Source organism: Lemur catta, chromosome 19 (assembly GCF_020740605.2).
Source record: "Lemur catta isolate mLemCat1 chromosome 19, mLemCat1.pri, whole genome shotgun sequence".
In the NCBI taxonomy this organism is placed as follows: Eukaryota; Metazoa; Chordata; class Mammalia; order Primates; family Lemuridae; genus Lemur; species Lemur catta.
Genome location: NC_059146.1, coordinates 31,893,522 through 31,921,088, shown reverse-complemented (window position 1 = coordinate 31,921,088; position 27,567 = coordinate 31,893,522). Strand labels below are relative to the sequence as shown.

At 57.0% G+C, this 27,567-nt stretch overlaps 4 protein-coding genes and 1 long non-coding RNA gene across 11 annotated transcripts; 3 read left to right on the top strand and 2 right to left on the bottom strand.

Annotated features, from left to right (window-relative positions):
- The first annotated feature begins 137 nt into the window (after positions 1-137).
- APLP1 (amyloid beta precursor like protein 1) lies at positions 138-9,025 on the top strand. Of its 2 annotated transcripts, none has more exons than XM_045532277.1 (17): positions 138-428; positions 1,346-1,489; positions 2,271-2,403; positions 2,618-2,730; positions 2,995-3,128; positions 3,241-3,425; positions 3,884-4,014; positions 4,392-4,466; positions 5,276-5,434; positions 5,512-5,640; positions 6,396-6,495; positions 7,276-7,383; positions 7,623-7,649; positions 7,846-7,907; positions 8,129-8,191; positions 8,323-8,466; positions 8,568-9,025. In XM_045532277.1, the coding sequence occupies exons 1-17, from the start codon at positions 282-284 to the stop codon at positions 8,664-8,666; spliced, it is 1,953 nt and encodes a 650-aa protein (XP_045388233.1). In that variant the 5' UTR covers positions 138-281; the 3' UTR covers positions 8,667-9,025. The 2 variants fall into 2 exon arrangements, with proteins under 2 accessions (XP_045388233.1, XP_045388234.1); XM_045532278.1 differs by having other exon boundaries at positions 149-428; positions 7,626-7,649.
- A 2,254-nt stretch (positions 9,026-11,279) lies between these two features.
- NFKBID (NFKB inhibitor delta) lies at positions 11,280-19,377 on the bottom strand. 2 transcript variants are annotated; one of them, XM_045532270.1, is made up of 12 exons: positions 19,332-19,377; positions 17,129-17,229; positions 16,909-16,969; positions 16,344-16,561; positions 15,885-16,075; positions 15,696-15,801; positions 15,358-15,504; positions 15,210-15,261; positions 14,971-15,119; positions 12,942-13,058; positions 12,467-12,631; positions 11,280-11,890 (listed from the first exon to the last, which is right to left on the bottom strand). In XM_045532270.1, coding segments are annotated over exons 1-12 (1,362 nt in total). In that variant the 5' UTR covers positions 19,333-19,377; the 3' UTR covers positions 11,280-11,836. The 2 variants fall into 2 exon arrangements, with proteins under 2 accessions (XP_045388226.1, XP_045388225.1); XM_045532269.1 differs by lacking the exon at positions 19,332-19,377 and having other exon boundaries at positions 17,129-17,900.
- Positions 18,916-21,376, top strand: HCST (hematopoietic cell signal transducer). Of its 2 annotated transcripts, none has more exons than XM_045532276.1 (4): positions 18,916-19,985; positions 20,382-20,405; positions 20,862-20,993; positions 21,226-21,376. In XM_045532276.1, exons 1-4 carry the CDS (start codon positions 19,943-19,945, stop codon positions 21,261-21,263), a joined length of 237 nt encoding a protein of 78 aa, XP_045388232.1. In that variant the 5' UTR covers positions 18,916-19,942; the 3' UTR covers positions 21,264-21,376. The 2 variants fall into 2 exon arrangements, with proteins under 2 accessions (XP_045388232.1, XP_045388231.1); XM_045532275.1 differs by having other exon boundaries at positions 18,923-19,985; positions 21,223-21,376.
- Positions 21,377-21,509: 133 nt separating this feature from the next.
- On the bottom strand, positions 21,510-24,237 carry LOC123624448 (transmembrane immune signaling adaptor TYROBP). Of its 4 annotated transcripts, none has more exons than XM_045532272.1 (5): positions 23,911-24,201; positions 23,487-23,513; positions 23,209-23,343; positions 22,984-23,030; positions 21,510-21,743 (listed from the first exon to the last, which is right to left on the bottom strand). In XM_045532272.1, the coding sequence occupies exons 1-5, from the start codon at positions 23,969-23,971 to the stop codon at positions 21,678-21,680; spliced, it is 336 nt and encodes a 111-aa protein (XP_045388228.1). In that variant the 5' UTR covers positions 23,972-24,201; the 3' UTR covers positions 21,510-21,677. The 4 variants fall into 4 exon arrangements, with proteins under 4 accessions (XP_045388228.1, XP_045388227.1, XP_045388230.1 ...); XM_045532271.1 differs by having other exon boundaries at positions 22,984-23,033; positions 23,911-24,181; XM_045532274.1 differs by lacking the exon at positions 23,487-23,513 and having other exon boundaries at positions 23,911-24,237.
- An 831-nt stretch (positions 24,238-25,068) lies between these two features.
- Positions 25,069-27,277, top strand: LOC123624451. The gene is made up of 3 exons (XR_006730132.1): positions 25,069-25,116; positions 25,288-25,363; positions 26,656-27,277. It is a non-coding gene; the product is annotated as an uncharacterized LOC123624451 (long non-coding RNA).
- The last annotated feature ends 290 nt before the right edge of the window (positions 27,278-27,567 follow it).

Below are 27,567 nucleotides of genomic sequence, written 5' to 3'. Positions count from 1 at the left end.
CTCGGCGCTTCAATGGGTGGGACGCCTGGGATCTCAAGGGGCGGGAGCCCGGCGCAGGCTCCCACCCGAGGTTCCCGAGCTGCTCCACTCTGCGCAGAGCCGCCACGCTATTGTCCTGGCCAGGAAGGCGGGGCCGGCGCGGGGCGGGGCTGGCGGCGCCGGCGCAGCCCGGGGGCGGCGGGAGGAGGAGGAGGCGGCGGCGGTGGCGCTGGAAGCTCCTGTCACCGCTGGGGCCGGGCCGGGCGGGAGTGCAGGGGACGTGAGGGCGCGAGGGCCGGGATATGGGGCCCGCCAGCCCAGCCGCGCGCGGTCTGGGTCGCCGCCCGGGCCAGCCGCCGCTGCCGCTGTTGCTGCCGCTGTTGCTGCTGCTTCTGCGCGCGCAGCTCGCCGTCGCGAGCCTGGCCAGCGGGAGCCCCGGCGCCGCCGAGGTGAGGCCCAGCCGGGTCCTGGGGGTGGGGGAAGGGGCGGGACCGGGCCTCGGGCCCCGACGCGGACTTGTCCAGGGTAGAAAGCTCGATCTTTCCAGCCAGGTGGCCAGCCCGCAGGCGCCCCTAACGGCACTAGGCATTCACGAACCCAGAATTCCAGGCCCCAGCTCCCCGACCATCTGAAGTCCCAGCCCTCTCCCACCCCCAGGATACCAACTGCCTTTTCCAGAAGCCCTGGTCCCAGAAGTCCAGCCCCACCTCCAGACCCTCTTACCCTAGGTGACTCGGCCCTAGCCCCTTCCCACCCGAACACGGTACCCACCAGGCACCAAGGCATTTGGACGTAAGAATCCAGGCCCCTTGCATCCTCTGCACCCATATGAGAGCCCTCGCAGGCTCCCAGGACCCAGGAGTGCATGCCTCCAGACACTACCAACCCCAACCAGGATGTAGCTCTCCAGTCCTCAAGGACCTGGTGTCAAGGCCTGCAGGGCCCTGAAACCAGGCCTTGTCGTCTTTACACCCTGCAATGGGAGCCGGTGCTAGGGATGGAGGGAGGAGGGGCCAGAACGCCTGGGTTCGGGCGGCCTCCTCCGCGATTCAGGTTTAACCCCTTCGGGCTCCAGCACCTCTACGCTGGAGTGTGGGCGGAGCCTGTTTCCGCAGCAACAAGGCCGAGAGAATGGGGCGGGGGGGGTGCACCAAGGTTGCCATAGCAACAGGAGAGCTGGGGCGCCCCCGCCCTATGGGAGCTGTTTCCCAGGGAACGGTGCCTCCACGGGGGCGGGGGCACGGTCCTTGGGGGAGGGGACCAGTGCTGGGGGTCTGAACATCTGGGTCCTAGGGAGCCATAGACCAGAGAACCCTCATGCCAACGTCCCCCGTGCCCTCACTGTCCCCTCCACCTCCACCTCCAGGCCCCGGGGTCGGCCCAGGTGGCTGGACTATGCGGGCGCGTAGCCCTTCACCGGGACCTGCGCACCGGCCGCTGGGAACCAGACCCGCAGCGCTCGCGGCGCTGTCTCCGGGACCCGCAGCGCGCGCTGGAGTACTGCAGACAGGTGGGCGGGGCCCAGAAGAAGGGGCGTGGTCAGAGGGTCCAAAGTGGGGCGGGGTCGGCCATTGACAGGACACTTGCAAAAGGCGTGGTCCAGGGCGAAGAGGGAGCTAAGAAAGCGAGGAGGCTAGGGGGCGTGGCCAACGAAGAGGGGAAGCTAGGCTAGGGCCCGACCTCTTTTGAGAAACTGAGTCAGGAAAGGCGGAGAACCGCGCTAAGGAAGATAGCCAGAGAAGAGGCGGGGTTTAGCAATCTGGTGGGCTTTGCAAGGAGTAGAGGCATAGGTGGGCGTGGCCAAAGGAGTGGCGGGGCTAAGGCAAAAAGATACTTTATGGACCCCCATAGGGGTGGAGCCCAATGAGAGCGTGGGTAGCTAGGAGACATGGCTATGAAACGCGACAGAAGGGACACTTACCGAGAGGCCAAACAGAGAAGGAGGCGGGGCTTAGAGGAGGGTGAGACCTATGGGAAGACGAACCTGATGGGGGAGGGGGTCGAGGTGGGTTTAGAGGCTTGAGTTTATGGGCAGGTGAAGGGCCTTCATAAAGAAAGTAGACAGGAAAAGAGAGAGGGCCCAAGGATGGCGGGATTTAAGGGAGAGCTACTAGGAGGCGTGGCCAATGGGCACGAGGATCTTAGATAGCTAAGGCTGGTTCTAGGGAGAAGCAGGGCCTAGGGAGATGTTCTTATGAATAACCAGAGACTTGGAAAGAGCCATGGCCAACGGAGAGGGGTAGTTGGCAGGGCCGGGGCAGTGGGTTGATTGCTCCCACCCGTGCCCCCAGATGTATCCGGAGCTGCAGATTGCACGTGTGGAGCAGGCTGCGCAGGCCATCCCCGTGGAGCGCTGGTGTGGGGGTTCCCGGGGCGGCCACTGTGCCCACTCCCACCACCAGATTGTGCCCTTCCGCTGCCTGCGTGAGTCACAGGCTGAGAGGAGGGAAATGAGGAGGGAATCTCACGGGGGGGGGGCGGGGGCGAGGGGAGCATGCCTCAGGCCCACATTAGGGGGCTGGGTACCTGGATCCCAAGCTGGGCAGAGAAGCTTCTGAGGATAAAAACATCTGCATTCTGAGGAGAGTGGGGTTGGTGGCTGTGGGAGGGTCTCAGCCTGCTGTCCCCCATTTCCCAGCTGGTGAGTTTGTGAGCGAGGCCCTGCTGGTGCCTGAAGGCTGCCGGTTCTTGCACCAGGAACGCATGGACCAGTGCGAGAGTTCAACCCGGAGGCATCAGGAGGCACAGGAGGTCAGAACCTTGGCCCACCCCTCCCCACCCCTCCCAAACCCAGGAGTCCAGGCCTTTAACACCCTCCTCCACTGGAACTGAAGAGTCTGGGCCTTCGGCCCCCTCTTCCCACTGGGACCTAGGAATTCCGTGTCCTAACCCCTTCCTCCAGAACCAGGAATCCAGGCTCCCAGCCTCATCCTTCCCCAAGATCCAGTTTTCCAGATGCCCCATCTACCCCTTCCTGATTCACAATCCTGGCATCTGGGTCCACTCTTCCCACAGGCCTGCAGCTCCCAGGGCCTCATCCTGCATGGCTCTGGCATGCTTTTGCCCTGTGGCTCAGATCGGTTCCGAGGTGTGGAGTATGTGTGCTGTCCTCCTCCAGTGACCTCCGACCCATCTGGGACAGCAGTTGGGTGAGTGGAAGGGAACCCTCTGTGCCCATCCTAAGGCTCCTGAGGCAGGGGATGGAAACCTGAGGGCCTGAGCCTGGGTTCTTACTGCCTGGGTCTTCTCCTGCTCCCTCAGTGACCCCTCCACCCGGTCATGGCCCCTGGGGGGAAGAGTAGAGGGGGGTGAGGACGAGGAAGAGGAGGAATCCTTCCTACAGCCAGTAGACGATTACTTCGTGGAGCCCCCACAGGCTGAAGAAGAAGAGGAGGAGGAAAGAGTCCCGCCCCCAAGCTCCCATGCCCCAGCAGTGGTCAGCAAAGGTGAGGCAGTCTCTGAACCCCCAAGCCTCTCCACCATGGAGGGAAAATGATTTGGGGGAGCCTTGCTACGGGGCAACTTTGGGAGGGACCCATGGGAGAGAAGCCCAACCGGAGGGAATAGAAGAGATGGGAGTGGCTTTGGATGCAGCAGAGGTGGCAGGACTCACCTGTGAAGAATGCAAAAGGACAGGGTGGTTTGGGGGTGCTTGTAAGTGGAGGGGCCACTTGGTATGTCCTCAGGGTCATTTGGGGAAAGCTTAGCAGATGGTGTAATGGGTTCTTGAGGTTTTCAAGAACAGCTTGGTGCAGAATCATATCTCCCATGATGCCAGGCGGCAGCTATGGTTAAACTGCGTGCACTATGATCTCCAGCGTGCTCCAGGAAATGTAGCTCTCCGGGTAGAAAAGGTGACCTGAAGGTGGGCTGCGTGCTGACCTCCTGATCCCTGGTTTTGCAGTCACTCCCACCCCGAGGCCCACAGATGGTGTGGATGTTTACTTCGGCATGCCTGGGGAAATCAGCGAGCATGAGGGGTTCCTGAGGGCCAAGATGGACCTGGAGGAGCGGAGGATGCGCCAGATTAATGAGGTGATGATACGGGGGACCCTAGGACCCCCCCATATCGCAGAGCTCCCTGAATGTCAGGAGACTCCTCAGAGACACTTTAAAACTACCTCCAAAGCTTCCCCAAGCCTCCTTCAACCCTGAGCCCTCAACACCATCCACTAAGATGACCAGGATCCCTGACCCACCTAGAATCCCACCAAGATGCCACCAGACTCTATGGAAGCTCTGATCCATGGTACTCTTCCTCTTTAAACTCTTTCTGGGTCTTCCCTCTTGGGAACCCAGGAGCCAATGTGTCTTACGGGATCTGGAGGCTCCAAAGTCTTGAAGAGGGATTGGGGTACTTGCCAGGGGGATCAGGGTGAATGCTGGGATCCTGAAGCTCCCCTCCCTGCCAGGTGATGCGTGAATGGGCCATGGCGGACAACCAGTCCAAGAACCTGCCCAAAGCCGACAGACAGGCCCTGAATGAGGTAGGACAATCACCAGCAGGTCCTACTCGAGACTTTCTGCCACCTGGGGCACTCATGGCTTCAGCCTGGCTCTGGGCACATCCCGCCCCACCCATTTCCACCCCTTCCTACTTATCTCTGCCTCTTTTGGCCTCACCCCTACATTGACTCTGCCGCTCTTGGCTGCGTCTGACCTGACATTGCTCTCCGCTCACATAGGCCAGGTTTAGCCCTGTCTTCACCTGACCACCTTGAGGGCTGGCTCTGGAGTCCTCTCCCAAGCTGGGCCCTCTGCAGATGTAGCCAGGTTCCTTTCAGTCTCGCTTTGGTGCATTCATGTCCCTGTTGGCCCAGATGACCCTCTGTCTGTCTGGTCCTCCCCTCAAATCTCACCTTTCTCAGCCTCACCTTGGTGCAGCCCTACCTCGTGGAGATCCCGCTCAGGTTGGCCCCCATCCCAATTCTTGGTCCCACCCCTACTGGTCCCATTTAGGTGCAGTTTGACCCTGCCCAGGAAGGGAGCCATCCCTTCCCTACAAGCTTTGGTCCCTTTCACCTTAAAATGGCCAGTTCTGTTCCCAGATTGTTCTCACCCAATCTGACAGTTTACACCCTCAGATTGGCTCCTCGGCCACCCCCCCCCCACTCCACCTGGCCCTGTGGCCCACCCCTTCCAGTCAGCCTCCTTTGACCCAGATTGGCTCTGCCCAGGCCTGGGCCCATTGGACCCCACCCCAGGAGGCCCTATAGCCCTGCCTTTCCAGACTACCTTTGCCCCAGGCTTTGACCCATCTTCCCCTCTCCTGATCCTGTGCCCACCCTCCTGCCAGCACTTCCAGTCAATTCTGCAGACCCTGGAGGAGCAGGTGTCTGGTGAGCGGCAGCGCCTCGTGGAGACCCACGCCACTCGCGTCATCGCCCTTATCAACGACCAGCGCAGAGCCGCCCTGGAGGGCTTCCTGGCGGCGCTGCAGGGGGATCCGCCTCAGGTGTGGGGGCTGTAGAGGTAGAGAACAGGGGGTGAGAGGGCCGGGGCGGGCCTGGGCAGCCTTTGTCCCTTCCACAGGCAGAGCGCGTCCTGCTGGCCCTGCGGCGCTACCTGCGCGCGGAGCAGAAGGAGCAGAGGCACGCGTTGCGGCACTACCAGCACGTGGCCGCCGTGGATCCCGAGAAGGCCCAGCAGATGCGCTTCCAGGTGCCCGATGCCTGGCTGCTCCTCGCGACCCAGCCCCTCGGCTGCTCGTGCTCCTCGGGCTCTCGTCTTGTCTCTTGGACCCCCTCTCTATCGCGGGAACACCCCCTTCTCTGCCGCAAGACCCTTTCCAGTCCTTCAACTCTACTTCTTCCCCTTGGGTCCTTATTTTCTGCCCCTGGAATGTCACCCTATACGGGGCCTTTGACCCCCTTTCTTGTTCCTTGAATTCCTACCGCCTGTCCCTTGGTCCTGGCTTCTGTCCGTTGGAGTTCTTCCTCGTTTCCCAGAATCCCCTTCCTGTGCCTTGAACCCTGTTCTTATCCCTCAGTCCTCCCTTCTCCCAAACCCCACTTGTTCTCCCTGTTCTGTGCCCTCAGATTCTAATTCCTGTTTCTTGGATGTTTTCTCCCTGCCCATGAATACTCTGTTCTGTGCTCTTGAACTCCAAATCTTGTCGCTGAACTGTGTCATTTCTATATGACCCTCCAATCCCACTCCCTGTCTTGGTAACCCCCTCAGATCCCACTTTCTGGTCCTCAGACCTTACTTCCTGCCACTCCTGCCCCCCTTGTCCCTACTTCCCGTCATCTGTCCCATATTCCTGTGTCCTATACTTACCTTGTCCCCCAACCCTGCTTTTCCTAATGTCCACTTCTTTTCCTCAGACCCTATTGAATTCCTCCTACATCCTGCCTCAGTTTCCCCATCTCCAGCCCACACTGCCCAGTTCATCCCTCATCCCCGCTCCCCGCCAGGTGCAGACCCATCTGCGAGTGATTGAGGAGAGGATGAACCAGAGCCTGGGCCTGCTGGACCAGAACCCCCACCTGGCTCAGGAGCTGCGGCCCCAGATTCGTGAGTGCCCATCTCCCCGGACCCCATTCCAGACCTCCGAGGGAAGATCTTGACTCCCCAGTGTCAATCCTCCCAACTTCAATTATCTATCTCTGTGTAACAAACCACCCCAAAACTTGGTGGTTTAAATGAACAACCATTTTTCTTTGTTCACAATTCTGCCATCTGGTCTGGGTTCAGCTGAGTGGTTCTTCTGGTGGTCTTGCCAGAAGTCGGGTGTGCAGCTGTGTTTAGCCAGAAGGTCATCTGGGGGCTGGAGCTCCAGCACACCTGGGCCTCTCTCCCTGTCCAAGTAGGCTCAGGGCCTCTCTTCTCCACGGAATCACTCCATGTGGTCTTACCAGTGGGATAGCTGGACTTCCTACGTGGTGATTCATGCTCCCCAAAATGCCAGGTCTTCTGAAGGCTTGGGCTCACATTTTATTGGTTAAAGCAAGATATAAACCCAGTCCAGATTCAAGCAGAGGTGCCTAACATGAATACCAGAAAGTGTGACCTACCACAGCCTAGATCTATGGTGACTTCCTCCCGGCTATCCCACACCTAACCTGAATTCTCCTGACACTCAAGGATGCCATAGTCTTGAAATTCAAACTCCATCCAGCTCCCCACTCTCCACTTTGCCAGGTCACACTTACAGCTGCCCCACACTTGGGGCTGACTCTGCCGTCTGTCTGGTCTCCTAATAACTGCTGTGAAGATGCCCCTTCACTCCCCCGCTGTGTTTTGCGGTGTCCCTATGCTCACCCCCTCAGGCACCTTTCTGCGTGTTCCCCTCAGAGGAGCTCCTCCACTCTGAACACCTGGGTCCCAGCGACTTGGAAGCCCCCGCCCCTGCGGGCAGCAGTGAGGACAAGGCTAGGCCACAGCCTCCAGATTCCAAGGACGGTGAGTGAGCTGGACTTGGGGGAGAAGCCCCAAACCTCATTTCTAATCTCCTGAAGTGTGAGGGTGTCTCAGCCACCACAGTGAGTGGCAGGATGGGGAGGAATGTCTAAGGCTGGGAGAGGCTCTGTAGGATCCCTGCTGTTCCTTCTTGGTCCCTGGGAGGGCGTTTCTCCACCCTTCCATTGATGATGCTCTCCTCTCTTCACTGCTCCACCTGCCCTGCCGCCTCTGGCTGCCAGCAGACACCCCCATGACCCTTCCAAAAGGTGAGTGTCTCACATAGTAGACTGTAGCCACCAAATCCCACTGAGTCCTTGAACCCAGAATGGAAAAGGGTCCAAACACTGGGGACCCAAGACCTGCTGGGGTGGAGTCCGGTGTGCTTTCTGGCCCCCTCCCCAAGGGGATAGCACCCCTCTGGACCTCAAGAATGAGGTAGGACTTGTGGGGTGGGGTCCACAGAACAAGATGCTGCACCCCCGGGGAAAGAGAAGATCTCCCCACTGGAGCAGTATGAACGAAAGGTAAGTTAGTCGGACCTGTGGGCTCCTACAGGTGGACAAGAGCAGGGCCTAGGGGAGGAGGGTGCTGCGGGTTTGGACTCCTTGGCCTGGGGGGAGAGGGGGACAAGGACATGGACTCTGGGGTTCTAGGAGAGAAAAAGGCTGGGGGATGCCTTCTTGAGCCCCTGGGGAGGAGGCTGGAGCCCAGACCCCTGGGTTGCTGACACCTCCTGTTCCCCCAGGTGAATGCATCTGTTCCAAGGGGTTTTCCTTTCCACTCATCAGAGATTCAGAGAGATGAGCTGGTAAGAGGGTGAATTTCCCAGGTACCAGGGGGGAAAGGTCAGAGGTCAGCAGCTAGGCTGTGACTCCCAAAGCCACACAGGACCCTGGTGAGCCTGAAAGATGCCTTCTGTCCCATGTCCTTTCCCTGCAGGCACCAGCCGGAACAGGCGTGTCCCGTGAGGCTGTGTCTGGTCTGCTGATCATGGGAGCAGGTGGGGGCTCCCTGATCGTCCTCTCCATGCTGCTCCTGCGCAGGAAGAAGCCCTACGGGGCCATCAGCCACGGAGTGGTGGAGGTGAGACTCCAAGACAGGGTTCCAGAGCCTGGGCATGGGTGGGCTGTGAGATCTGCAGGAGGTCCCGGTGCCCCACTGTCCTTCTCCTGCCCTGGTTGTAGGTGGACCCCATGCTGAGCCTGGAGGAGCAGCAGCTGCGGGAACTGCAGCGTCATGGCTATGAGAACCCCACCTACCGCTTCCTGGAGGAAAGACCCTGAACTGGCCCCTTCATGCCTTCAGCTGAGCCCAGACCTTCCCTCTTCCTGAAGCCCCAGAACCCCAACTCCCAGCCTCGCGTGGGGGAGGGACTCTTGAAAAGTTCATTTCACACCCTTTGTGAGGGGGCTGGAAATTCTTATTTCCCCTTTCCATTTCCAAATTCATTCCATCCCTAAGAAGCCCCCAGATATTCCCAGCTGCCTCCCTACGTGGGACCTCCTCACCTTAATTTATTTTGCAAGTTAATTTATTGCTCCTTAAGGTGACCGGCATCTTGGTCCCAGTGTCTGTTGTTCCCTGGAATTCACCCTTCCACGTTTTCCCCACTAATGTCCCAATAAAGTCCTTTGCCCCACCAGACCATCCTGTGTTCTATGGGAGAATGGGGGAATTAGTGTGTAATCACAGCTGGATGTGGGTGTCCATCCTGCCCAGACCTCCTTCTCCTCTTTAAGCCGGATGCGGAAGCTTTGAATCTGGGCGGGGCCTGCAGGACCGGCTGGTGCGCAGGGCGGGAGGCCCAGGAACCCTGGGTAGGCTCTCGGCGCTTACACAGGAGCTTTCCGTGGTGCTGAAGGGCTGCGACGTCTCGCCCCCCATCTCCTGGTCACCTGCGTGGACCCCAGGGAGGCTGGGCTCTGGCAAATTTCTGCTGCCCTCTGCTCGCCCTCACACACAACCACACACAGTGTCCGCCCCAACCCACGAGCCCTGCGAGGGACTGGGAATCTTGAAGGACCCTTCTCATCCCCAGAAGTCTTCAGGCCTTCTTAGGGAGTCTGCAGGAATCGCCCTGGGGCATGAAAATTCCAGTCCTGTGTCCCATAGAGGGCTATATGATGTTTGCAAGTGCCTGTTGGAATTTATACCCTCACTTGTCCCATTTTGTGACATGCTGGAGTTAGCCCTCTACAGATGCTGTTACCTGTCCCAAGAGCGTAGCTGTAAGGATGAGACGGGTCAGTGCTTGTGGAGATGTTAGAATTGTGCCTGCCACTTAGCAAGTGTTTGTTAAATACATTTTGAAACATTGTAGCAGCAAACACTCCTGTAGTGTTCACCCTGGGCCAGGAACTACTCAAGGGCTTTCCATGAATTGGTGCCCTTAATCATTACTTGCATCCCACGGAGCAGACACTATGACCATCCCTATCTATAGATTAGGAAATGGAGAGACAGAGAAGTTACATCACGTGTCCAAGGTCACCATCTAGGAAGGGTCGAGGCTAGGAATCAACTCAGGAAGCCTGGCTCCAGCACCCACACCCTTGGCTACTCTGCTAACCTGCTGTCTTTAGTAATTCAAGGCTGTCCCATATGGTGTTCAGATTGTGCACTGGAAATTCCAGGTGATACCATTCCTAGACATTGTAGATTTGCTTTTTTACCACAACTTCCCAGCAGATGGCAGTGATGTGTTGTGTGTGTGTGTGTGTGTGTGTGTGTGTGTGTGTGTGTGTTATAATGTCAGTTGTGCTATAATGTCAGCATATCACACAATTTTTCTGACATGACTTGGGGAAGGGAGCACCTATTTCTAATTCTCCCAAAAGGCCTAGGAGGTAGCAGTGTCTCTTCACAATATATACATGTAAACACAGGTCATGTATATTAAATATACACCTGGTAGGTGTTGGGAGGAAGAGGGCTTCATGATGCAAGTTGGATACAATGCCACAGCTTCGTTAGAGAACTCAGTTTGCACCACCATTCTGATACAGGTTATACCTTCAGTTATACTCAGACGAGCCCAGCAGAAATCTGTCGCTAACACCGCAAGCAGGGGAAAAGCTGCCTTTGTGTTTTCACAACCAAGAGTGATCAACAGGCTAACAATAGGTAATTTATACACAGCCAAAGGGCACTGCTTTAAGCCTTAAGTTTTGGGGTGGAGACACTGGCATGTGCCCTGAAGTGTGCTAAAATACGCTTAGTTTGTTGTCCACAAGAGGATCCGAGTAGGGGAGCGATGAGGGCTTTCTGGAGTGGGGGCTCTTTGGGTGATTAGATCTGGATGGAGGCAGAGCAGAGGCTGCGTGCAGGTACGAGGAGGGGAGCATCGTGCAGGTCCTCTGTCTGAGTGTGGTTTTCTTCAGAAGCAGACGCCAAGGCAGGGGGTTGAGGGCCAGTTTATTGGGAAGGAATGGGGAACACCTGTAGAGGAGGTGGAAAAAGACTCCAAGAAGGGAAAGCAGCCAGTAAAGGCTATTTTATCACGCCCACACCACTGCGGGGAACTGGAGCTCCATTCTGCTGGGCAACGTGCACTTGTGAGTTATCCCAACGGAGAGGGGAGGGGCCTGGCATATTTATGCACCATCAGTCCGGGCGAGAGCTGCTGGAGCAGGAAGCGGGCATGAACTCCCTGGCTTGCCACTCGTAGGCAGAGCAGAGCGGCACCAGAGGTCTGACCATGCCTGCAGGCAGATACAGGTGCTGGTACAGGCAGACAGGGCCTGTGTGTCCACAGGGTGAGGGTGAGGGGATGTAGACCTGGCACCCACAGTGGCTGCTGCATGCCCCACCCAGCCACATGCATCAAACGCGAGTCCTCTGTGGGGTATCCCGGCCATTCCCCTGCACTAATGCCCCCAGAGAGCAGATGACAGCAGTTCTAGTCCAAATCAAGTTTAATAGAAGTTTCAGGGATGCTCATTCAGATTAGGGGAGGGACTCGCTGCGAATGTGGAGGTCTGGGACAGAGCCCAGCTGCGTTCTGAACTAGAAAGCAGCAGGACCTGAGGAGCTCTAATCTGAGCGGGTCCTTCCTATGTCTCTGGCTTAGAACTCCAGGGGTGTGGGTGCTGGGGAGGGTCAGGGGCTATCTTAGGAGCCCCAAGTACCAAGTAAGGGGATAACATCTGGGTTTTAGGGTATGAAGAGCTGAGTTAGGCGAGAGAACCCCAAAGGTCTCAGTGAGGACAGGGTTAGGGGCCCAGGGTGTTTCACAGAAACAATCAAGGGGCCTCGATTTCACAGAAATCATCAAGAGGGCTCCTCCAAATATTGGGGACTGTTCACCCCCCAGCAGCCATTTTGGGGTTTTAATGTAAGACCCTAATGGCAGGATATTCCACATACATTATCATGGATTTGCACATTAGCATACGCTGGCTGTCCCACAGGACGGTGGGGACTGGAAAATCAGTCCAGGTTCTGGGTTTGAGTCCTAAGAGGACAGGCCTGGGGGCGCCACACGGCTCCTCTTCAACAGCTGCCGGAGCTGTGGACAAGGCAAGGCAGAGTGAGCGGCCTGGGAGGTGGGAAGGCGCCGTGTGGGGCGGGGCTGGGCAGGAGAAGCTGAGTGGGGTCAGAGGGATGTGACACTCAGGGGTCCAGAGTCAATTCTGGGCTGGAGGTGAAGGTCTGGGTCACAGCGAATCAGAACTGTGGGCGAAGGGAAAGGTGCTCTGGCTGGGGGTTCCCACCCTGGGGGTAGCACCGAGGGGAGTCGAAGGGAAGAAATGAAGGGTCAGAAGTCACATTTGAGGTCAGGACCCAGGGTTAGGGGTGGGGACCAGGGGTCATACTTGGGAATCAAAGGTCACGCCTTGAGGTCAAGATTCAGGGTTGGGAATACAGGTCATACCTTGAGGTCAGGGTTGGGGTAGGGGTCAGAGGAGTCACCATACTGGGGTAAAGGACCAAACACGGAAGTCAAAGGTCACATTTTGAAGTCAGGGTTGAATCAGGGTTGAGGTCACCTTCTGAGATTAGAAGTCACCCTCTAAAGTCAGGGTTGGATGGAGTCGGGGAGGGGCACCCTGTTAGCTCAGAGGCCACTCTGCAGTGTGCTTACCCCCTCAGGGCCCGGCCCGGGCCGCAGCAGGTGGACAGGCTGCTCATTCTCCAGGTTGCGCAGCGTCGGGTCCGCCCCAGCTGCCAACAGGCGCCGCACGATGGCCTCCTGGGCTGGCCCCGGGGGCAGGGCGGCCGCCATGTGGAGGGCAGTGTTCCCGTGGGCCTGGAACAATGACGGGAGGGCTGATCAGGATCTTGACTCAGCTGGCCTAGGCCCTCCAACGACATTTCATATTCTGCCACGTCTACATCCTACACTTGCCCCCCCTTCATAGCCCTTTGAGCCACACTCCACACGTCCCTCTGTGTCCAGGTTCTACACACCTCCCTGCAGTCTACGTCTACCTCCTACACACTCCCTTCAGATCCCACACATTGTCCCCCCATGTCCACAGTCCACAGGACCCCCAACATCTCACTGCCCCTCTGCGCCAAATCTCACACAACCTGCGCCTCCCAGCCTCGGCCCCCACCTTCATGTTGACAAAGGCCCGCAGGTCTCCCCGCGGCAGCTCCAGCAGCAGCTGAACCAGGGTGGGGTTGGCAGCCTGCACGGCCAAGTGCAGAACTGTCTTGTTGCTCTTGATCTCCTGTGGGGAGAGGAACAGCAGAGGTAGGATCAATCCTCACACCCAGGCCCCTCCCACTGTACCCAGGGGCCTTTAGCTACCCTGGCCCTCCATCGCCAAGCCCCACCAGGAGCGCCTTAGTCAGTTGTATGTGTTGTGCACTACACAGTACTATGTCTAAGGGGTTCTCATGCACACCAAATACCTCACAGAATTATACATTTATCCCCCCCACCCCAGCCCAGCCACAGCCACAGGCCAATTGTGAGCAAAGAACTATACATTTATTATGACAATTTTCCTACCCAGTGTCTTTGAGAAAGAGACTCTTTTTCCAATCCCTCAGAGGAGCTCTCTGGGCTGGCCCTGGCCACCCCACATTCTATTTAACACATTAAAATGCATCCTGTCCTAAGTGGACTGTACGTTATCTAGAAGGACAGGAGTTAGGCAGCATTAATCAGTAGACTAGCTCATATCGTAATACCACACCGCAACATTCAGCTGTTCTCTTCATATTTGGGGAAAAATAAAAGACATTTGCTAAAATGAAACTTACATTATGTGCCTTTAAGGAGTTTGTAATAATAATGAACATCACAAACTTTATGTGCTTGTATGAGGCAAAGCAACCTAGTTTGCTCACCAAATAAATCATGGAGAGAACCAAGCACTAGAGATTAAGAGTGGCTTTAAAACACAAATCATCATAATACATGGGCTTTATTTGGATCTTGATTTTTTTTTTAATGAAAAAAAAAATTGTCACCTTAGAGCCCAAAGGAAATTTGAAGGCAGCCAGGATATTTGATATTATGAGATTATCATTCATTTTTTTAGGGCAGAATGATGGTATTGAGGTTAAAAGACATACAAATATTTGGGGAGAGGAACATCAGAGGCCAGACCAATCCTCACATCCAGGCCCCATCCCACGTATCGGTATTTCCATACAAATGTTTATAGAAAAAATTATATTCTTGAATTTGCTTAAAAATAACCCAGGAAAGTGGGGGAGTAGATGGGGCAGGATGGGCCATGAGTTGCTGTGATTGATGTTGGATCCATGGGATTCACTTTCTGTACTTTTCTATATTTGAAATTCTTTCACTAAAAACCATGTGTGTGTGGCCGTTTCATTCTCTAGCCAGCCTGCGAAGGAACTACTGTCACAGGAGAGGAGGACAACATCATTAAGAGCTGAGTTCTAAGGTCAGACTACCTGGGTTCTAATCCCTTATCTGACACTTATAAGCTATAAGATTTTTGTATTATTGTTTTGGTTTTTGTGTTTTGTTTATTTGGTTTTTGAGACAGAGTCTCACTCTGTTGCCCAGCTAGATAGAGTGCAGTGGTGTCATCATAGCTCACAGCAACCTCCAACTCCTGCGCTCAAGCCATCCTCCTGCCTCAGCCTCCCAAGTAGCTGGGACTACAGGTGCACGCCACCACACCTGGCTAATTTTCTATTTTTTGTAGAGACAGGGTCTCACTCTTGCTCAGGCTGGTCTTGCACTCCTGAGCTCAAGCAGTCTTCCTGCCTCGGCCTCCCAGAGTGCTAGGATTACAGGCATCAGCCATGGTGCTTGGCCACAAGCTATAAGATTCTTGACCCTCCGTGCCTCTCAGTTTCCTTATCAGTAAAATAGAGAAAGTAATAACAGTACATGTGTCAAAGGGTGTTTGTGAGGCTTCAACAAGCTAATTCATGAAACCCAGTGCTTGATGACTAGTGAGTGCTTGACAAATACATGCCAAGATCAGTAATATTATTCCCAGTTGACAACTAGGGCACAAGGATGCGAAACAACATGCCCAAGGTCACACAGCTAGGAAGAGGCAAAGTCGGCATTTGTTTGGAGTCCCCCTAGACATCCAGGTGGCCCCATCCCACACACCCTCCCCAGGGCTGGCCACCCCACCCCCAGCTCACCTGGCTGGTGTGATCAGCACCCATGTACAGCAACATCTGGACACAAGCCAGCCTCTCTTGGGCTTGGGCACTCAGCATCCGGGGACAGAGGTCAGGTGGGCGCATAGCGACATTGAGAGCCAGGATGGCTGTGTGGAGTGGGGTGAGGCCTGTAGGACAGACAGTGAGAGACCTGCATCTGGATCACCTGCCCTGCCCAGTGTCACCCACTGCAACAGCCCTGCCCGAACCCAACTTACCCTCGAAGTCTCTGGCTTCAAGGTCAACCTGAACCCTTGAGTTAAACACAGCCTGGGAGGAAGAGAAGTGCTGGGTAAGGGTCTCCCCAGGCCTCCTAACCCTGTTAATCAGCCCACCCCAAATACCCCACCTGCCCGCTGGCCATACCGAGAGGACTCCCGGAAGCCCATAGGTGGCGGCCACATGCAAGACAGAACGTCCCTGATGGTCGGTGGCATTGGGCTCTGCTCCCAGGCTCAGCAGATCCTCCACAATCAGGGGCTGATTGGCAGCAGCAGCCACCAGGAGAGGGGTCTGCAGGTCACAGGAAAGGTCAGTCTGGGCCCCCAGCACCCTCCCCTCTGAAAACCAGGAATCCAGGCTCCCAGGCCCCTCTGCCCTCAGACCCGGGAGTTCAGGTCCCCAGTGCCCTCTTCTCTAGGATCCTGGAGTCTCTGCCCCCAGCTCTCTCTTCCCCAAGCCCAGAGTCTGGGCCCAGCCCTCACCTTGCCCTTGTGCTCACGAATGTCGAGATGTTGGTACACCTGGAGCACCTCAGCTGCAGCGTATGCCGCCCATCGCAGCCCCCGAGCCGCAAACAGGTGCAGGAGCCTGAGAACAGGTGGGGGACAGCAGTGAGAACAGCCCCCAGGCGAATCGAGAGTCTGCAGATGATCCCATTCCCCTATACTCACGTGTCCCCCTCCTCATCCTGGGCTAGCAGCTGTTGTGGCCCCAAAGCCAGCATGTGAGCTCGGGCTGTATCCAGGGATGGCCCAGTGACCACAGCAGGCAACTGTGGGGGTCCTGGGGGGAGCCCAGAAAGTCTCCAGGATCCTGCCTGTGACACGGAAGATTCTGCATAGAGCCGAGTCTCCGGGGGTTCCTGAAGAGTGCGGGAGGTGGGGGGAGCCAGTCAGCTGAGAATTCCCGCTTTCCAACCCACCACACACACAGTACGGAGCCCCTCAAGGGCAGCCATCAGGTGGCTGCCTATCCCATCTGTGCCAAGTGACCTTGGACCTTTAGGCATCGGTTTTGCCCATTGGAGAAATGGGATCTTAACCCAGCCGTAGTCATCTGAGAATACTGCATGAGGACAACTGGGAATTGTTAGGGACCCTTCAGCATCCTGTCCCCACTCTGTGTCTCACCTCCATCCCCAGGGGTAATGGGCACTGCTGCCCTGGGTCCGAGGGTGGGTAGAAGTCAGGAATCAGGAAACTTTCAGCAGCAGAAGTGGGGTAGGAGTAGAGACTGTCTGTGTAGGCGGCATGCGTGTTGGGGTCCCAGTCTGGAAAGCCCATAGGGGGGGCCAAGCTGCCAAGTCCAGAGCCCACAGTCTCCTGTTGTGCTGGGAAGTGAGGATGGCCTGCGTGTAAGAGGAGGGGCAGGGGCAGGTCTGGTTACCGGAGTTGGGGAAGTCACAGCAGGGTTGGAGGGCCTGGAGTCTCCCAAGGTGCTAAGAGCTGGTATTAATATCTCTGGGACACCAAGGGCTGGGACCTGGACTCCTGGGACACAAGCCTGGGGCCCCTGGGACTCTGAAGGACGATGTGCATAGACTACTGGGCTCAGAGAATCTGGGAGCTCAAACGGCTACTGAGACCCAGGAAGAATGAGGGCCTGACTCCCAGTGGCCCAGAGTTCTGAGAGTCTGAGTCCCTGCGGGAAGCTGGGACAGGGAGCTGACAGAAGCAGGTGAGGGTCCAGACTTACCAGCCTCAGCCTCACTCACAGATGGGGTCAGGGGCTGTGACAGTGGAGACGGGAACTGTCCCTGTAGAGGCATAAGCAAGAAGCAACGAAGGTGAATGTATCTGGCAGATTCCTCAGGGCCTGTTCCTGACTCACAGGGCATCGGAGTCAGGACTGCATCTCTCATCAGCGCTGAGAGCCCAGCAAGCCCGTAGTCCCCGCGGGACAGCACAGGTCTCACCTGCACCCCACTAGCGTCAGGCTGCTGCTGGCGGCGCCTCTGCTCTTCCAAGAGCTTCTTCACTGTCTGTGTCGGGCAGTGGCCGCGCTCATTCCGACTCACTGTGGGGGCAGGAGGGAGGGCAGACATCAGGGGTCCTTAAGTCACCTAAATGCACGGGGGCGGGGTGGATTTGGGCGCCCTCCTCGTCCTCCCGCGCGGAAAAACTGGCACATTGCTGCCGCCTGACTCCTCCAAAGCCATTAGAAGATTTTGGGTGGGGCGTCCGCCTCCGCCTCTGCCGTTTCCTTCCCTTTGCTCCGCACTTTCCCTCTGACCCAACTTTCCACCAGCGTGGTGGAAACTGAGGAAGGGGGGAGGAGAGCGCCCCTCTGCAGCACCCCCAACTTCCGTAAAAAAGTCCCACCCCCAGATCTCCCAGTCCTAAAGCCTCGGGGGTCGCTGGGTATCACTCCCTGGAGACTCATATCCAGGTTCCCAATATCTCTCTGCCCTGGTGGCTGACCTGCTACTCTTGCCCCGAGAGACCCCCTCCCAGAGGAACCACGAGTCAGTAGTACCCGGGTCGTCTGGGATCCACAGGTCCAGATCCCCCACCAGCACCCCCACCCCTGCAGACTCGGCAGTCCCAGAACCCAGCACGCTCTTCCCCAGGTCCCAGGAGCCCGGCGCTCAGCCCCCTCCTCTCTAGAGCCAGGGGGTCCCGGATCCCGCACTCCTTCTCATGACCCCGGAAGGCAGGACCCTCAACCCTCACCCTCCCGAGCCCGGGCTCCGGAGGAGGAAGGGTTAAACGAGGGCGGGCAGACTCGGAAACAGCCCAGAGGCGACGCGCCGACGTCACGGCGCGCACGCAAGGGAATCTTCCACCTCCCGTTCCCCTGCGCTCTTGCGCCGCAGGTGTCCGGCCGGGCGGCCGGCGCGCGGCGGAGCGTGGCGCTCGCGGAATCCCCGCGCTGGGGGAATTCCTGCCGGCCCCGCACGGTGGCGATCCGGGGAATCCCGGGGCGGGCCGGGGTCGGCCGGTGTGGACCACGCTCCAGAGCGCTCAGCGCAGCCGCTCCTCTAGGGGAAGGGGTCTCGGCCGCCGGCCCGCGTCCCCCACAGGACCAGCCTCCCACCGTTCACCCCCGAGACCCCTGATTCTGCATCCCAGCCCCTCCTCCGCCACGACCTGGGGGTCCCAGTCCCCCGTCCCCTCCAAACACCGGGACCCTCACTCTTTGCACCCAGGACTCGACGCTCCAGCGCCGTCCCTCGGGGACTCCGGTGTCGGATCCCCAGCCCCCCACTCTCTCGAGGAGCTGAGCGCGTCCCCCACTCCCCAGCCCATTACCTCGAGGGTTCCGGGGCGCGGATTGCGGGCCCCCAGGGCCGCGGCCTCGGCGCTGCGCCAGCCTCGCTGTTTCCCCGCGGAGCCGCCGCCGGGTCCCCGATCTTGGATCGGGGCCCCCGCGAGTTTTTAAACTGGGGTTCTGGCACCACCCAATCCTGGGCAGGGCCCGCCCACAGGCCCGGGAGTCCCCGCGTCGCGTCGCGCTCCAGCAAACCCCGTCTCCGCGTGGGCGGGGCTGAGCCGAGGGCCGGACTCCGGAGTCCCGGGGGGCGGGGGGTTCAGGTCTGCGGACTGAGGGGCCTAGTGTGTCGGACTCCCGAAGGAGGGCGACACTGGAGCCTGGACTTCTGGGTCTCTGTCCAAGGGAGTGCTGGAGGCTTTGACTGCTGGGCCCTGGCCGGCGGGGGTTGGGGGGGGCAGCATTACAGGGTCCTGGGGAGGGAGGGGACTGGGGTCCGGACTCCCGGATCCCCAGGGAGGCAAGGTCGGTGGGTCAGGGTAATACAGGTACGCTCAAGTTTCTCCCTCTTCCCCACGTCATCCTCCTTTTTCAGAGGGGAGGTTTGTGTCTGCATCCAACATTTGAAATAATGTACTGATTTGCTGGGTGCTGTGGCCGAGCTGTGAGCTGAGCAGGCAGGAATTCCCGGCCCTCGGCTGACTGGCATTCCAGTGGGAGGCTGTTCTCAGTTCCCACCTGGTGACCAGCCCGGCAGTGACCGTGCTGACCACACTTCTCCCCTGCTTTCAGGACCCCGTGCTCTCCTGGGCCTCCTCCCTTACTCGCTCCTCCTCCTCGGCTTTCCTGGCCAGTTCCCCCTCTTCTCCCGTTCGGTGGGGGGCGGCGGATTCTCCGTCTGTACTCACTTCCTTGGTGATCTCATCCAGTCCCGTGGCTCTAAATACCATCCAGAAGCTGTCAACCCCCAGATTTACATCTCCAGACCAGACTTAGCCCCTGAACTCATAAATGCAGCTGTGGTCGCTCACCACCTCCACAGGGAGACTATCAAGGGCATTTCCAGCTCCCTGGGCCTGAACCTTGACACTTTCCCCTCGAACCCACTTCCCCCCAGTTCTCCATCTCTGCACATAGACACTCCATCTTTTCAGTTTTCCAGGCCAGAAGCCTTGGCCATACTGGACCTCTCTCATACACACCCACATCCATTTCATCAGCAAATTCTGTTGGCTCTACCTCCAAAATATTTCCAGATCTCCCCAGCACCCACACCCTGGTCCCCCTGTCACTCCTACTTGGACCATCACAGCAGCCTTCCGGGTCTCTCTCGCCCTCCCCCCAGGTTGTTCCCCAAAGGCAGTAACAGAGACAGCACACACACACACACACAGGAAGCAGATGGTCTTGCCACCAGCAGTGTGACATCCGCTATTGCTACTTCTCTACTTCCCCACTGTTCTTCAGGACCTCTCTGGACCACAGTCCTTTGCCAGACCCTTCCAGACCCCAGCCCACCATGGTCCCTCCAGGCCACATCCTGCTCCTGTTTTTGCTCCCAGGTGAAGCCAGCGGTTATGGGGATGGCAGGCAGAGCATTCCTGAGAAGGGTGGCTTGGGTGACATCTGAAGGGAGGGGCACTGAGGATGGGGTCCTTCTCCCTGTGCCCCTTCCCTTCCTGGAGATCCATTTGGCTTCAGGCCTGGCTCCCTGGGGGGAGTGGCAGGCGAGGCAGGGAGTTGTGGAGTGGCTGCTGCCTGTCCACCTCCCCTTCTCACTGCCGGATCTCTACTGCTACTTCCAACTTTCTGTCTGTCCCTGGGAGCTCCCCTTCCCATTTGCTCCCCTTTCCCATCCTGTCTCTCCAGCATGGAGATGACGTCTCTGCATATCACCTTTCCCTGCACCCTGTTTTGGAAGTCACCTCTCCCCACTCATCCACCTTCTCTTTCCACAGTGGCTGGAGCTCAGACAACCGCAGGTGAGAAATCACTCCCCCACCTTTACCCTGGCATCAGGTACCACTTCTATCCCAAAAGCTTGGCCTGAGGGTCCCAGAACACCCCAGCGACTCTCCAGGAGTCACTCCAGTGACTCTCACCCAGTTCTCCTCTCTCATCCTCAAATTGGAGCACCCCCAAGGATCTGCAGCCTTCTCGGGGCCCCATCTGGCCTTCTCCATCACCAACTCAAAGCCCCAGGCAATCGGTGACCCCCAGCCTCTCTTTGGAAGTACCCCATGTGCCCAGTGCACAGCCCCGAGGGTCCAGGGACACCTGGCCTCTCTGGGTCTCCATCCCCCCTTCCATTCCCCACGTGCAAGGGAATCTGGGCTCTGCCTCCCTCACAGGGGACTTCCTCCTCTCCCTATGAGCGAAGCTCAGCCCCAGGATCCAGAACCCGCCAGAGCTGCCTTCTGTCTCGGCCCGCTCTCCAGGTGCCTGCGCCGGATGTGGGCCCCTCTCCCTGCCGCTCCTGGCAGGCTTGGTTGCCGCTGACGCGGTCATATCGCTGCTAATTGTGGGGGCGGTGTTCCTGTGTGCTCGCCTAGGCCACAGGCCCACCCAAGGTGAGGGCAGGGAAGGGGTGGGGCCTGGAGGGTGGGTGGTATCCCTAGGGAGGGGGTCCCATGGAGGGGACCCCTGGGGAAGCCCTGGAGGAGGTGCTGGGGAAACCCTGGGGGAGGTGCCTGGGGGAACCCCTGAGGAAACCCCTGAGGCAGGGGGTCCCCAGGGAGGTGGAGATGTGGGGCGGGTGGTGGGTGGTCAGGCTTCATGCTTTCTCTCCCCCACCCCCAGAAGATGGCAGAGTCTACATCAACATGCCTGGCAGGGGCTGACCCCTGTACCTTCGACCTTTGACCCCTGACCCTCTCATACTAGATGGTGTGTGGTGGCCCAGGAATACCCTCCTCCCTTTGGGGTTGGAATAAAGCAATTGAAGTACCTGTAATCTTATTCTTCCTCAGAGAACTCCAGGGTTCCAAGGGCTCCCTCCCATTTGTTTAGCTATTCAGGGTCCAAGACCCCCTCAGGACCCCACCTATCGACATCCTCGGGCCCAGGGATCTGGCATAACTCAACAATGTTTTTGTGCTTCATGTTTATTTGGGAGCAGCAGTGGGGAGAGGCGTGATATCTCAGGGAGGGCACTCTGTGGGTCTGTATCTTGGTAGGCGTAGGAATGAGGTACTGGGTGGGCATCAGGAATGGCTGGATCCAGGCATCAGGTTGTTGACCGGCATGGTTTGGGTTCATTTGTAATATTGCCTCTGTGTGTTGAGGTCACTATAGACGTCTGACCTCTGACCCTGGAGCTCCTAAAGGAATGGAGCCATCGGTGGAAGGGGTCCACCAAATAGACTTAAAACAAAACCCAGCCTCCTTCCAGTGGCCTGCAAGGCCCCTGGCAGCTTCTTCAACCTCGTAGCCACAGAAGAGAGCTGGATTTTATTCAAGTGTGTTCCGTGTTCCCCTTGTCCCTCTGCCTCATCGTTATGCCCCAGCCTCAGAACCTTGGCACACGCAGGTCCCTCTGCCTGGAACACTGGTCCCTCACTCTTTGGTCTCCTTCGCCTTCAAGTCTCAGCTCACGTCACCTCATCAGAGAGGCATTTCTCAAAGTCCCCGTCTGTAGTTTCTTCCCCCCACACCCAAGTCACTGTTACAACAGCCCGCTTTAGTTCCTCCGCAGTGCCTCCCAAAATGATTTCACTGGTTAATTTGCTTTGAGTCTTCCCAACTAGATGTAAACTCTGCTGCAGTATCTAGCACGTATATGTGCTCCACACATCCCCTGAAGGGGTGAATAAATTGGAGCTTTGCCCTAAAATTTCACTGCCCTCAGTAACTGGAAAGCTCCCTCGGTCTTCTGGACCTCACAGAACCAAACTCGAGATTCTCATACAAATGACTAGTCTGGGGGTCCATTTTCCTAGGAAGGGTCTCCAAGGGTCTTGTGACCCCCTAAAGGGTTAAGAAGGAGCACTGACAGACGGGAGAGATGCCCTGTCTGCATCATGGTTTGTAGGAAGGGCTTCAAGGACACTCGCACCGCCCCTAGATTATATGCACAATTGTGTATTTTTTGCATGGATTTTTCTGAGGAGCCCCTAGCTTTTATCAGCTTCCCAAAGGGATGAAGGAGCCTCCCCCCCCACCCCCCACCCCCACCAAAAATTCTAGGACTCCTCTCTTTAGAGTTATCAAACTCAAGCTGAATTATATCCTCTGCCCTGTTGAGAGCTTCTCCCAGAAATCCGCCTGTCCTAGGGCCGGACTTTTTCCAGAACAATTCGGGGCCTGCCTGCTGGTGAGGCCTGCACCTGCCCTTACAGAGGCAAGGCCTCTCCTTTATTTCCTCTGCACACATTTTAAGCTGAGCATAAGGTTGTGGTTGATAATTTAACACAATTTTGGACAGATACCCCATTTGCCTTCAGGGTTTTGGGGAGCTGCTGGGAAAGTGGCCTTAGGGTCCCCAGGAGGGATGGGCGGGTATTTAGGACAGACACCACAGGGCAGGTGTGAGAGATGAGAAACAGAGGTTGGTTTCCTCACCTGATAAGGCGACTCAGTCTCGGTCATACGCTGCTGTTTCCGGGTCACTGCTGGAGGGTGGCGCATGGTGCAAAGACAGACAGGGACGTGATTGGGACTATTTTGTTGTTTCAAAATCAGCCCCTCCATTACCGTCCCTTTGGGTGTTTGTGACATGGAGCTTACCCACCCCCACCCAGGCAAGTCCTCCAGTGTCCCAGGCTGGCCCCTGCCAGGCCCACTCACCCTCCACAGCCCCTCGGCCCCGAGGCACCAGGCGGCCCAGAGAGTACACAGCCAGGGCAATGAGCAGGGTGAGCACCAGGTCCCCCAGCACGATCCCTGCCAGCACGCCGGGGCTCACTGATGCGCAGTTGCATTCTGGGAACATGGTACAGGGGTCAGGGAGGTCAGTGTGGGGTGGGAATTAGGGGGAGGGTGTCACCTTTGGAAAGATCGGGGAAGGGCCAGAGTTGGGGAGGTGTTTGGGAGGTAGGGAGAGGGATTGCAGGGTCTAGGCCTACCGCTCTGGGCCTGGACAGGACTGAGACCTGAGGAGGGAAAAAGAAGGTAGACTGAGGCACAGAGTTATGACGGGGGGTGGTGTAGAAGTTGGCGAGGGTGGGTCCTGACAGCCAGGAGGCAAGGGTGGACAGCAGCATCTGGCAGGACTTGGTGGGCTGGCGTCTAAGGCTTTTGGACTGTGTTACTTCCACAGCGACTTGTCCTACCTATTGCGACACCCTTAAGTGTCCCCTCCCTCTGCTTCTACTGGAGGCTACATCTTGGGGGCCCAGGCTCTGGGAGGGATCCACATGCTCTGAGGGACTGGGGACCTGCTCATGTCCCAACCCTCTCCTTGGTTCTCTCCTTCCGCCCAGCTCCCTGCCGTGCCCCCAGCTGAGCCCAGGGACTCAGCAGGCACAGCTGCAGAAGCCCCCAACTCACCACCGACAGTCAGGAGGAGGGGCAGGAACAGCAGCCTGATGGAGGGTTCAAGGCCCCCCATGATGCCAGGACACCAGTGGACACCACAGTCCGAGGGCCGGTGGTCTGTGGTGTAGCGTCCAACTAAGTGAAGGAGGAAGTCTGGGGTGGGTGGTGGCAGGAGGGAGGAGGAGACAATAGGGGAGGAGGGACAGAGAAAGACAACACCAGAAAGAACCGGGCCCAGACACCCCAAGGGCCATGCCACCACCCCTAACGGCTGGACATGAAGTGCAAAAGGTTGAGATGCACTTCAACCCCTGACCTCCATCCCCAACCAGGGGTCAGACATCATTGTAACAGGAGGGTCAGTGGCTCTGGTTGATTGAAGCCAGCTCTGCTTCCTTCCGGCTGGGCAACCTTGAGCAAGTCGCTCAACCTCTCTGGGCCTCAGTTTCTTCATCTGTAAAATTGGGAGTACAATATTACCTACTTTGTAGGGTCATTACAGGACTTAAGTGAATTAATGTTCCTAGAACAGGGCCTGACACTTATCAGCTTTTTAATAAGCATCAGCTATAATTAGTATTATTTGATAATCGGAAGCTTGTGATAGTCATAGGACATTAAAAGAGCTATCAGCACGTGGGCTCTGAGGGCAGACAGGCTCTCCACCCGAGCGTTAAATCGGTTCCCCCCACCACACTCTCTTATCACCCCCACTTTACAGAGAGGTGAAGACATTTGTCCAGGGTCACCCAGCAAATAAAGGTAGGTGGAACCCAGGACCTAAAGACAGATTTTTGACTCTTAGAGAGAAAGAAAAAAAAAAAGATGAAAGATGGGGAAGGAGAAAAGGACGGCAAAGCCGAGGAAGAGGGTGAGGGTTAGAGAGCAGCGCGGCGCGGGTGCACGTGGGGCAGGTGCATGCGGCCGGGGGACAGGACTGGCGGCTCAGGCTGGCAGGTGGCTGGGCTGGCCACCTGAATGAGGAAGTGGCTGGAAGCAAGGACTGAGGGAGGCCACCTCGGTAGGAGGAGACAAGGACTTCTAGCCTCCAGCAGGAGCCTAAGTTGAAACTGGGGAAGGAGGAACCTGAGGTCAGGGTGCTGGGGTTGCGCCAGCTGCAGAAAGTCCCACCCCCCACCCCCCTCCACCCCCCCCACCCCCCGGCCCCAACGGCTCCATCGTACCCACCGCCCCAGGCCTGGGCTCGGGACAGAAAAGGTTAGTCAAGGTACCAACGCTGAATGGCTGGTGGGGGAAGGGAGGGGAGGGCATTTGGAGTCTGGAGGAGGGTCCAGGCCCAGCAGGGGCGACACTGACTGCAAATGGCCACCATTGCTCAGGCCCGGTCGAGTCCTGTCCCTAAAGAACCCAAACCTTTCCCATTACTAGGACTAGAGCGAGCACGGAGGGGACAGTTCCTGTAGGCCCTCCCGGGCACACCAGGCCTCTCAAGGTGCTAGAGCAGGTAAGCGAGGGGCAATCAGAGACCTGGGCAGGGCTGTCAGTCGGGAGGGCCTCGATCTCACTCGAGTGTTCGCAGGTTCCCTGCCGCCCTCAGCTTCAGCCTCCTGATCTCCGGCCAGGCCTGCGATGTCCACAAAGACATTCAGTCTAACAGCCAGTACACCCAGGCGCTATCCCACCAGATGTGGCCATAGCACCGGGCCAGGGTCCTAGGCTCCCCCGCTTTAGTTGCTGAGATGTGGAGAAGTCTAAGGGCTCCCATGAGGACGGACGGGGGTGGTGGCAGACATTTGAGGGTCATGTGGGTTCTTTACTAACCAGAAGTGAAGTATTTCAGTGTTTTAGAGATGTTACAACTGTGCCGGTGCAGGCCCGAGACTGCAGCCTGCGCTGGTCTCCCGGCCAGAGGGGCGGTGATGCCTCCACTTGGGGTGAAGGAAGAGGCTGAGATGGAGGGCTCCCAGCTGACGGGGCGCTGCCCCGTGACGGTGCCCGACTCCAGGAAGTGGGGCTGAGGGCCTCCGCACAAGCCCTGTGAAGTGTCTCAATCTCTCCTGGCAGCAGGCCAAGAGCTGGGGAAGGCCAAAGCTGACTTCCCCAAAGAGCAGGCAGCGTGTGGAGCCTCTGACCAGCTCGCCTCTGTGCAAGCCACAGCCCCTCCCCACTCGCCCGGCTTCCACTTTTGCCCCCTAAGCTCATCCTCCCCCAGCAGCCAGAAGAAGTTTTTGAAAAAAATCCAACAAATAACCTAATTCTGTAAATGGCCAAAAGATTTGAACAGACAGTTCACGAAAGAAGAGACGTGAATGGCCACGAAGCGTGGGGACAAGTGCTCAAACTCAGTCATTAGGGTAATACAAATCAAAACCACAGTGAAAGACTAGCACACACCCATTGGAATGACTAGAATTAAAAAGACTGACCCTATCAAGTGTCAGCAGAAACGTGGAGCAGTTGGAAATCTCAGACACTGCTGGTGGGAACGTAAAATACAACAACCACTTTGGAAAACAGTATGGTAGTTTCTTACAAAGTTTGACATTCACCTACCCAGCGATCCAGCAGTCCCATTACGGGTTATCTACCCAAGAGAAATGAAACGTACATTCACATATAGACATGTGAGGCCCGCAAGATCTCCCCCTGCCACCTCCCAGTCCTCCCCTCCTCCCTCTCTGTCCCTCACTGCACTACTCACTGGTTCTCTCACCACATTGTTCTCCTTGCTGTTTCTTGAATAAGTCGCACTCATTCTCACCTCAGGGCCTTAACTGGCCCCTTCTCATCCTCCAGGTCTCAGCTGAAATGTCACACCCTCACCAAGGCCTCCCCTGACCGCCACGGCAAAGTCACCCTCACCGCCCCCGCCACCGGTTTCATTTTCTTCCTGGTATTTGTCATACCTGAAATTCTCTGACTTGTGTGTTCTCATTTTTACTATCTGCCATTTCCTCGAGAATGGGAACTCCATGAGCACAGGGACCCTTCTGTCTCGCTCACTGTTGTATCCCCAGCACACATAGTAGGTGCTCAATAAACATCCTTGGAATATTGGACTAAATGACTACCAGTGGTAACAGGTTCAATTAGACCTAGCTCCTCTCTCTGAGGAGGTTTAAGGGGTATCTCAGACATGTACAATACATCATCTTGAAGGAATTGCTTGATAGATGAGAATGCTAGCATCCCAGATACTGTCTGATTCCACTTACATGAGGTACTTAGAGCAGTCAAATTCAGAGGCAGAAAGTACCATGGCTGCCAGGCTAGAGGGGAGGAGGGCACAGGGAGGTAGCATTGAGCGGGTATCGAGTTTCAGTTTTACAGGTGAAGAGTTATGGAGATGAGTGGTGGTGACGGTTGCATAACACAATGACTGGATTTAATACCACTGAACTGTACACTTAAAAATGGTTAAGATGGTAAATTTTATGTTATGTATATTTTACCACAATAAAAACAAACAAAAAAAGATTGCCGCCATCCCCCGATCCTCTTGCCCCTTCTTCCACGGAATTTTTAGCAGAGCATATGGCCACCACCAAAGACCACATTTCCCAGCTTCATTTGCATTCAAGTGGTATGGTGTTATGACACATATTAATATATTGGGTTTCGTCCCGGTTCCTGGCTCCCACAGCCCTTGTTACAGCCTTTTGTTATAATGTTGGGCTAACATAGCCGGCCTCAGGAAACACAATGTCT

Bases quoted from the DNA above. Each gene is read 5' to 3' on its own strand.
- APLP1 (XM_045532277.1), top strand. From the start codon at position 282: ATGGGGCCCGCCAGCCCAGCCGCGCGCGGTCTGGGTCGCCGCCCGGGC. The intron at 3,426-3,883 runs GTGAGGCAGTCT...CTGGTTTTGCAG, and splicing joins CCCAGCAGTGGTCAGCAAAG to TCACTCCCACCCCGAGGCCC. The intron at 7,384-7,622 runs GTGAGTGAGCTG...TCTGGCTGCCAG, and splicing joins GCCTCCAGATTCCAAGGACG to CAGACACCCCCATGACCCTT.
- NFKBID (XM_045532269.1), bottom strand. From the start codon at position 17,257: ATGTCTGCCCTCCCTCCTGCCCCCACAGTGAGTCGGAATGAGCGCGGC. The intron at 16,076-16,343 runs GTGAGACACAGA...CGCACTCTTCAG, and splicing joins CATTACCCCTGGGGATGGAG to GAACCCCCGGAGACTCGGCT. The intron at 15,262-15,357 runs GTATGGCCAGCG...TCTTCCTCCCAG, and splicing joins GGCTTCCGGGAGTCCTCTCG to GCTGTGTTTAACTCAAGGGT.
- HCST (XM_045532275.1), top strand. From the start codon at position 19,943: ATGGTCCCTCCAGGCCACATCCTGCTCCTGTTTTTGCTCCCAG. The intron at 19,986-20,381 runs GTGAAGCCAGCG...CTCTTTCCACAG, and splicing joins GCTCCTGTTTTTGCTCCCAG to TGGCTGGAGCTCAGACAACC. The intron at 20,406-20,861 runs GTGAGAAATCAC...CCCGCTCTCCAG, and splicing joins TGGAGCTCAGACAACCGCAG to GTGCCTGCGCCGGATGTGGG.
- LOC123624448 (XM_045532271.1), bottom strand. From the start codon at position 23,971: ATGGGGGGCCTTGAACCCTCCATCAGGCTGCTGTTCCTGCCCCTCCTC. The intron at 23,514-23,910 runs GTGAGTTGGGGG...TTCCCTCCTCAG, and splicing joins CCTCCTCCTGACTGTCGGTG to GTCTCAGTCCTGTCCAGGCC. The intron at 21,744-22,983 runs GTGAGGAAACCA...CCATTCCTTTAG, and splicing joins AGACTGAGTCGCCTTATCAG to GAGCTCCAGGGTCAGAGGTC.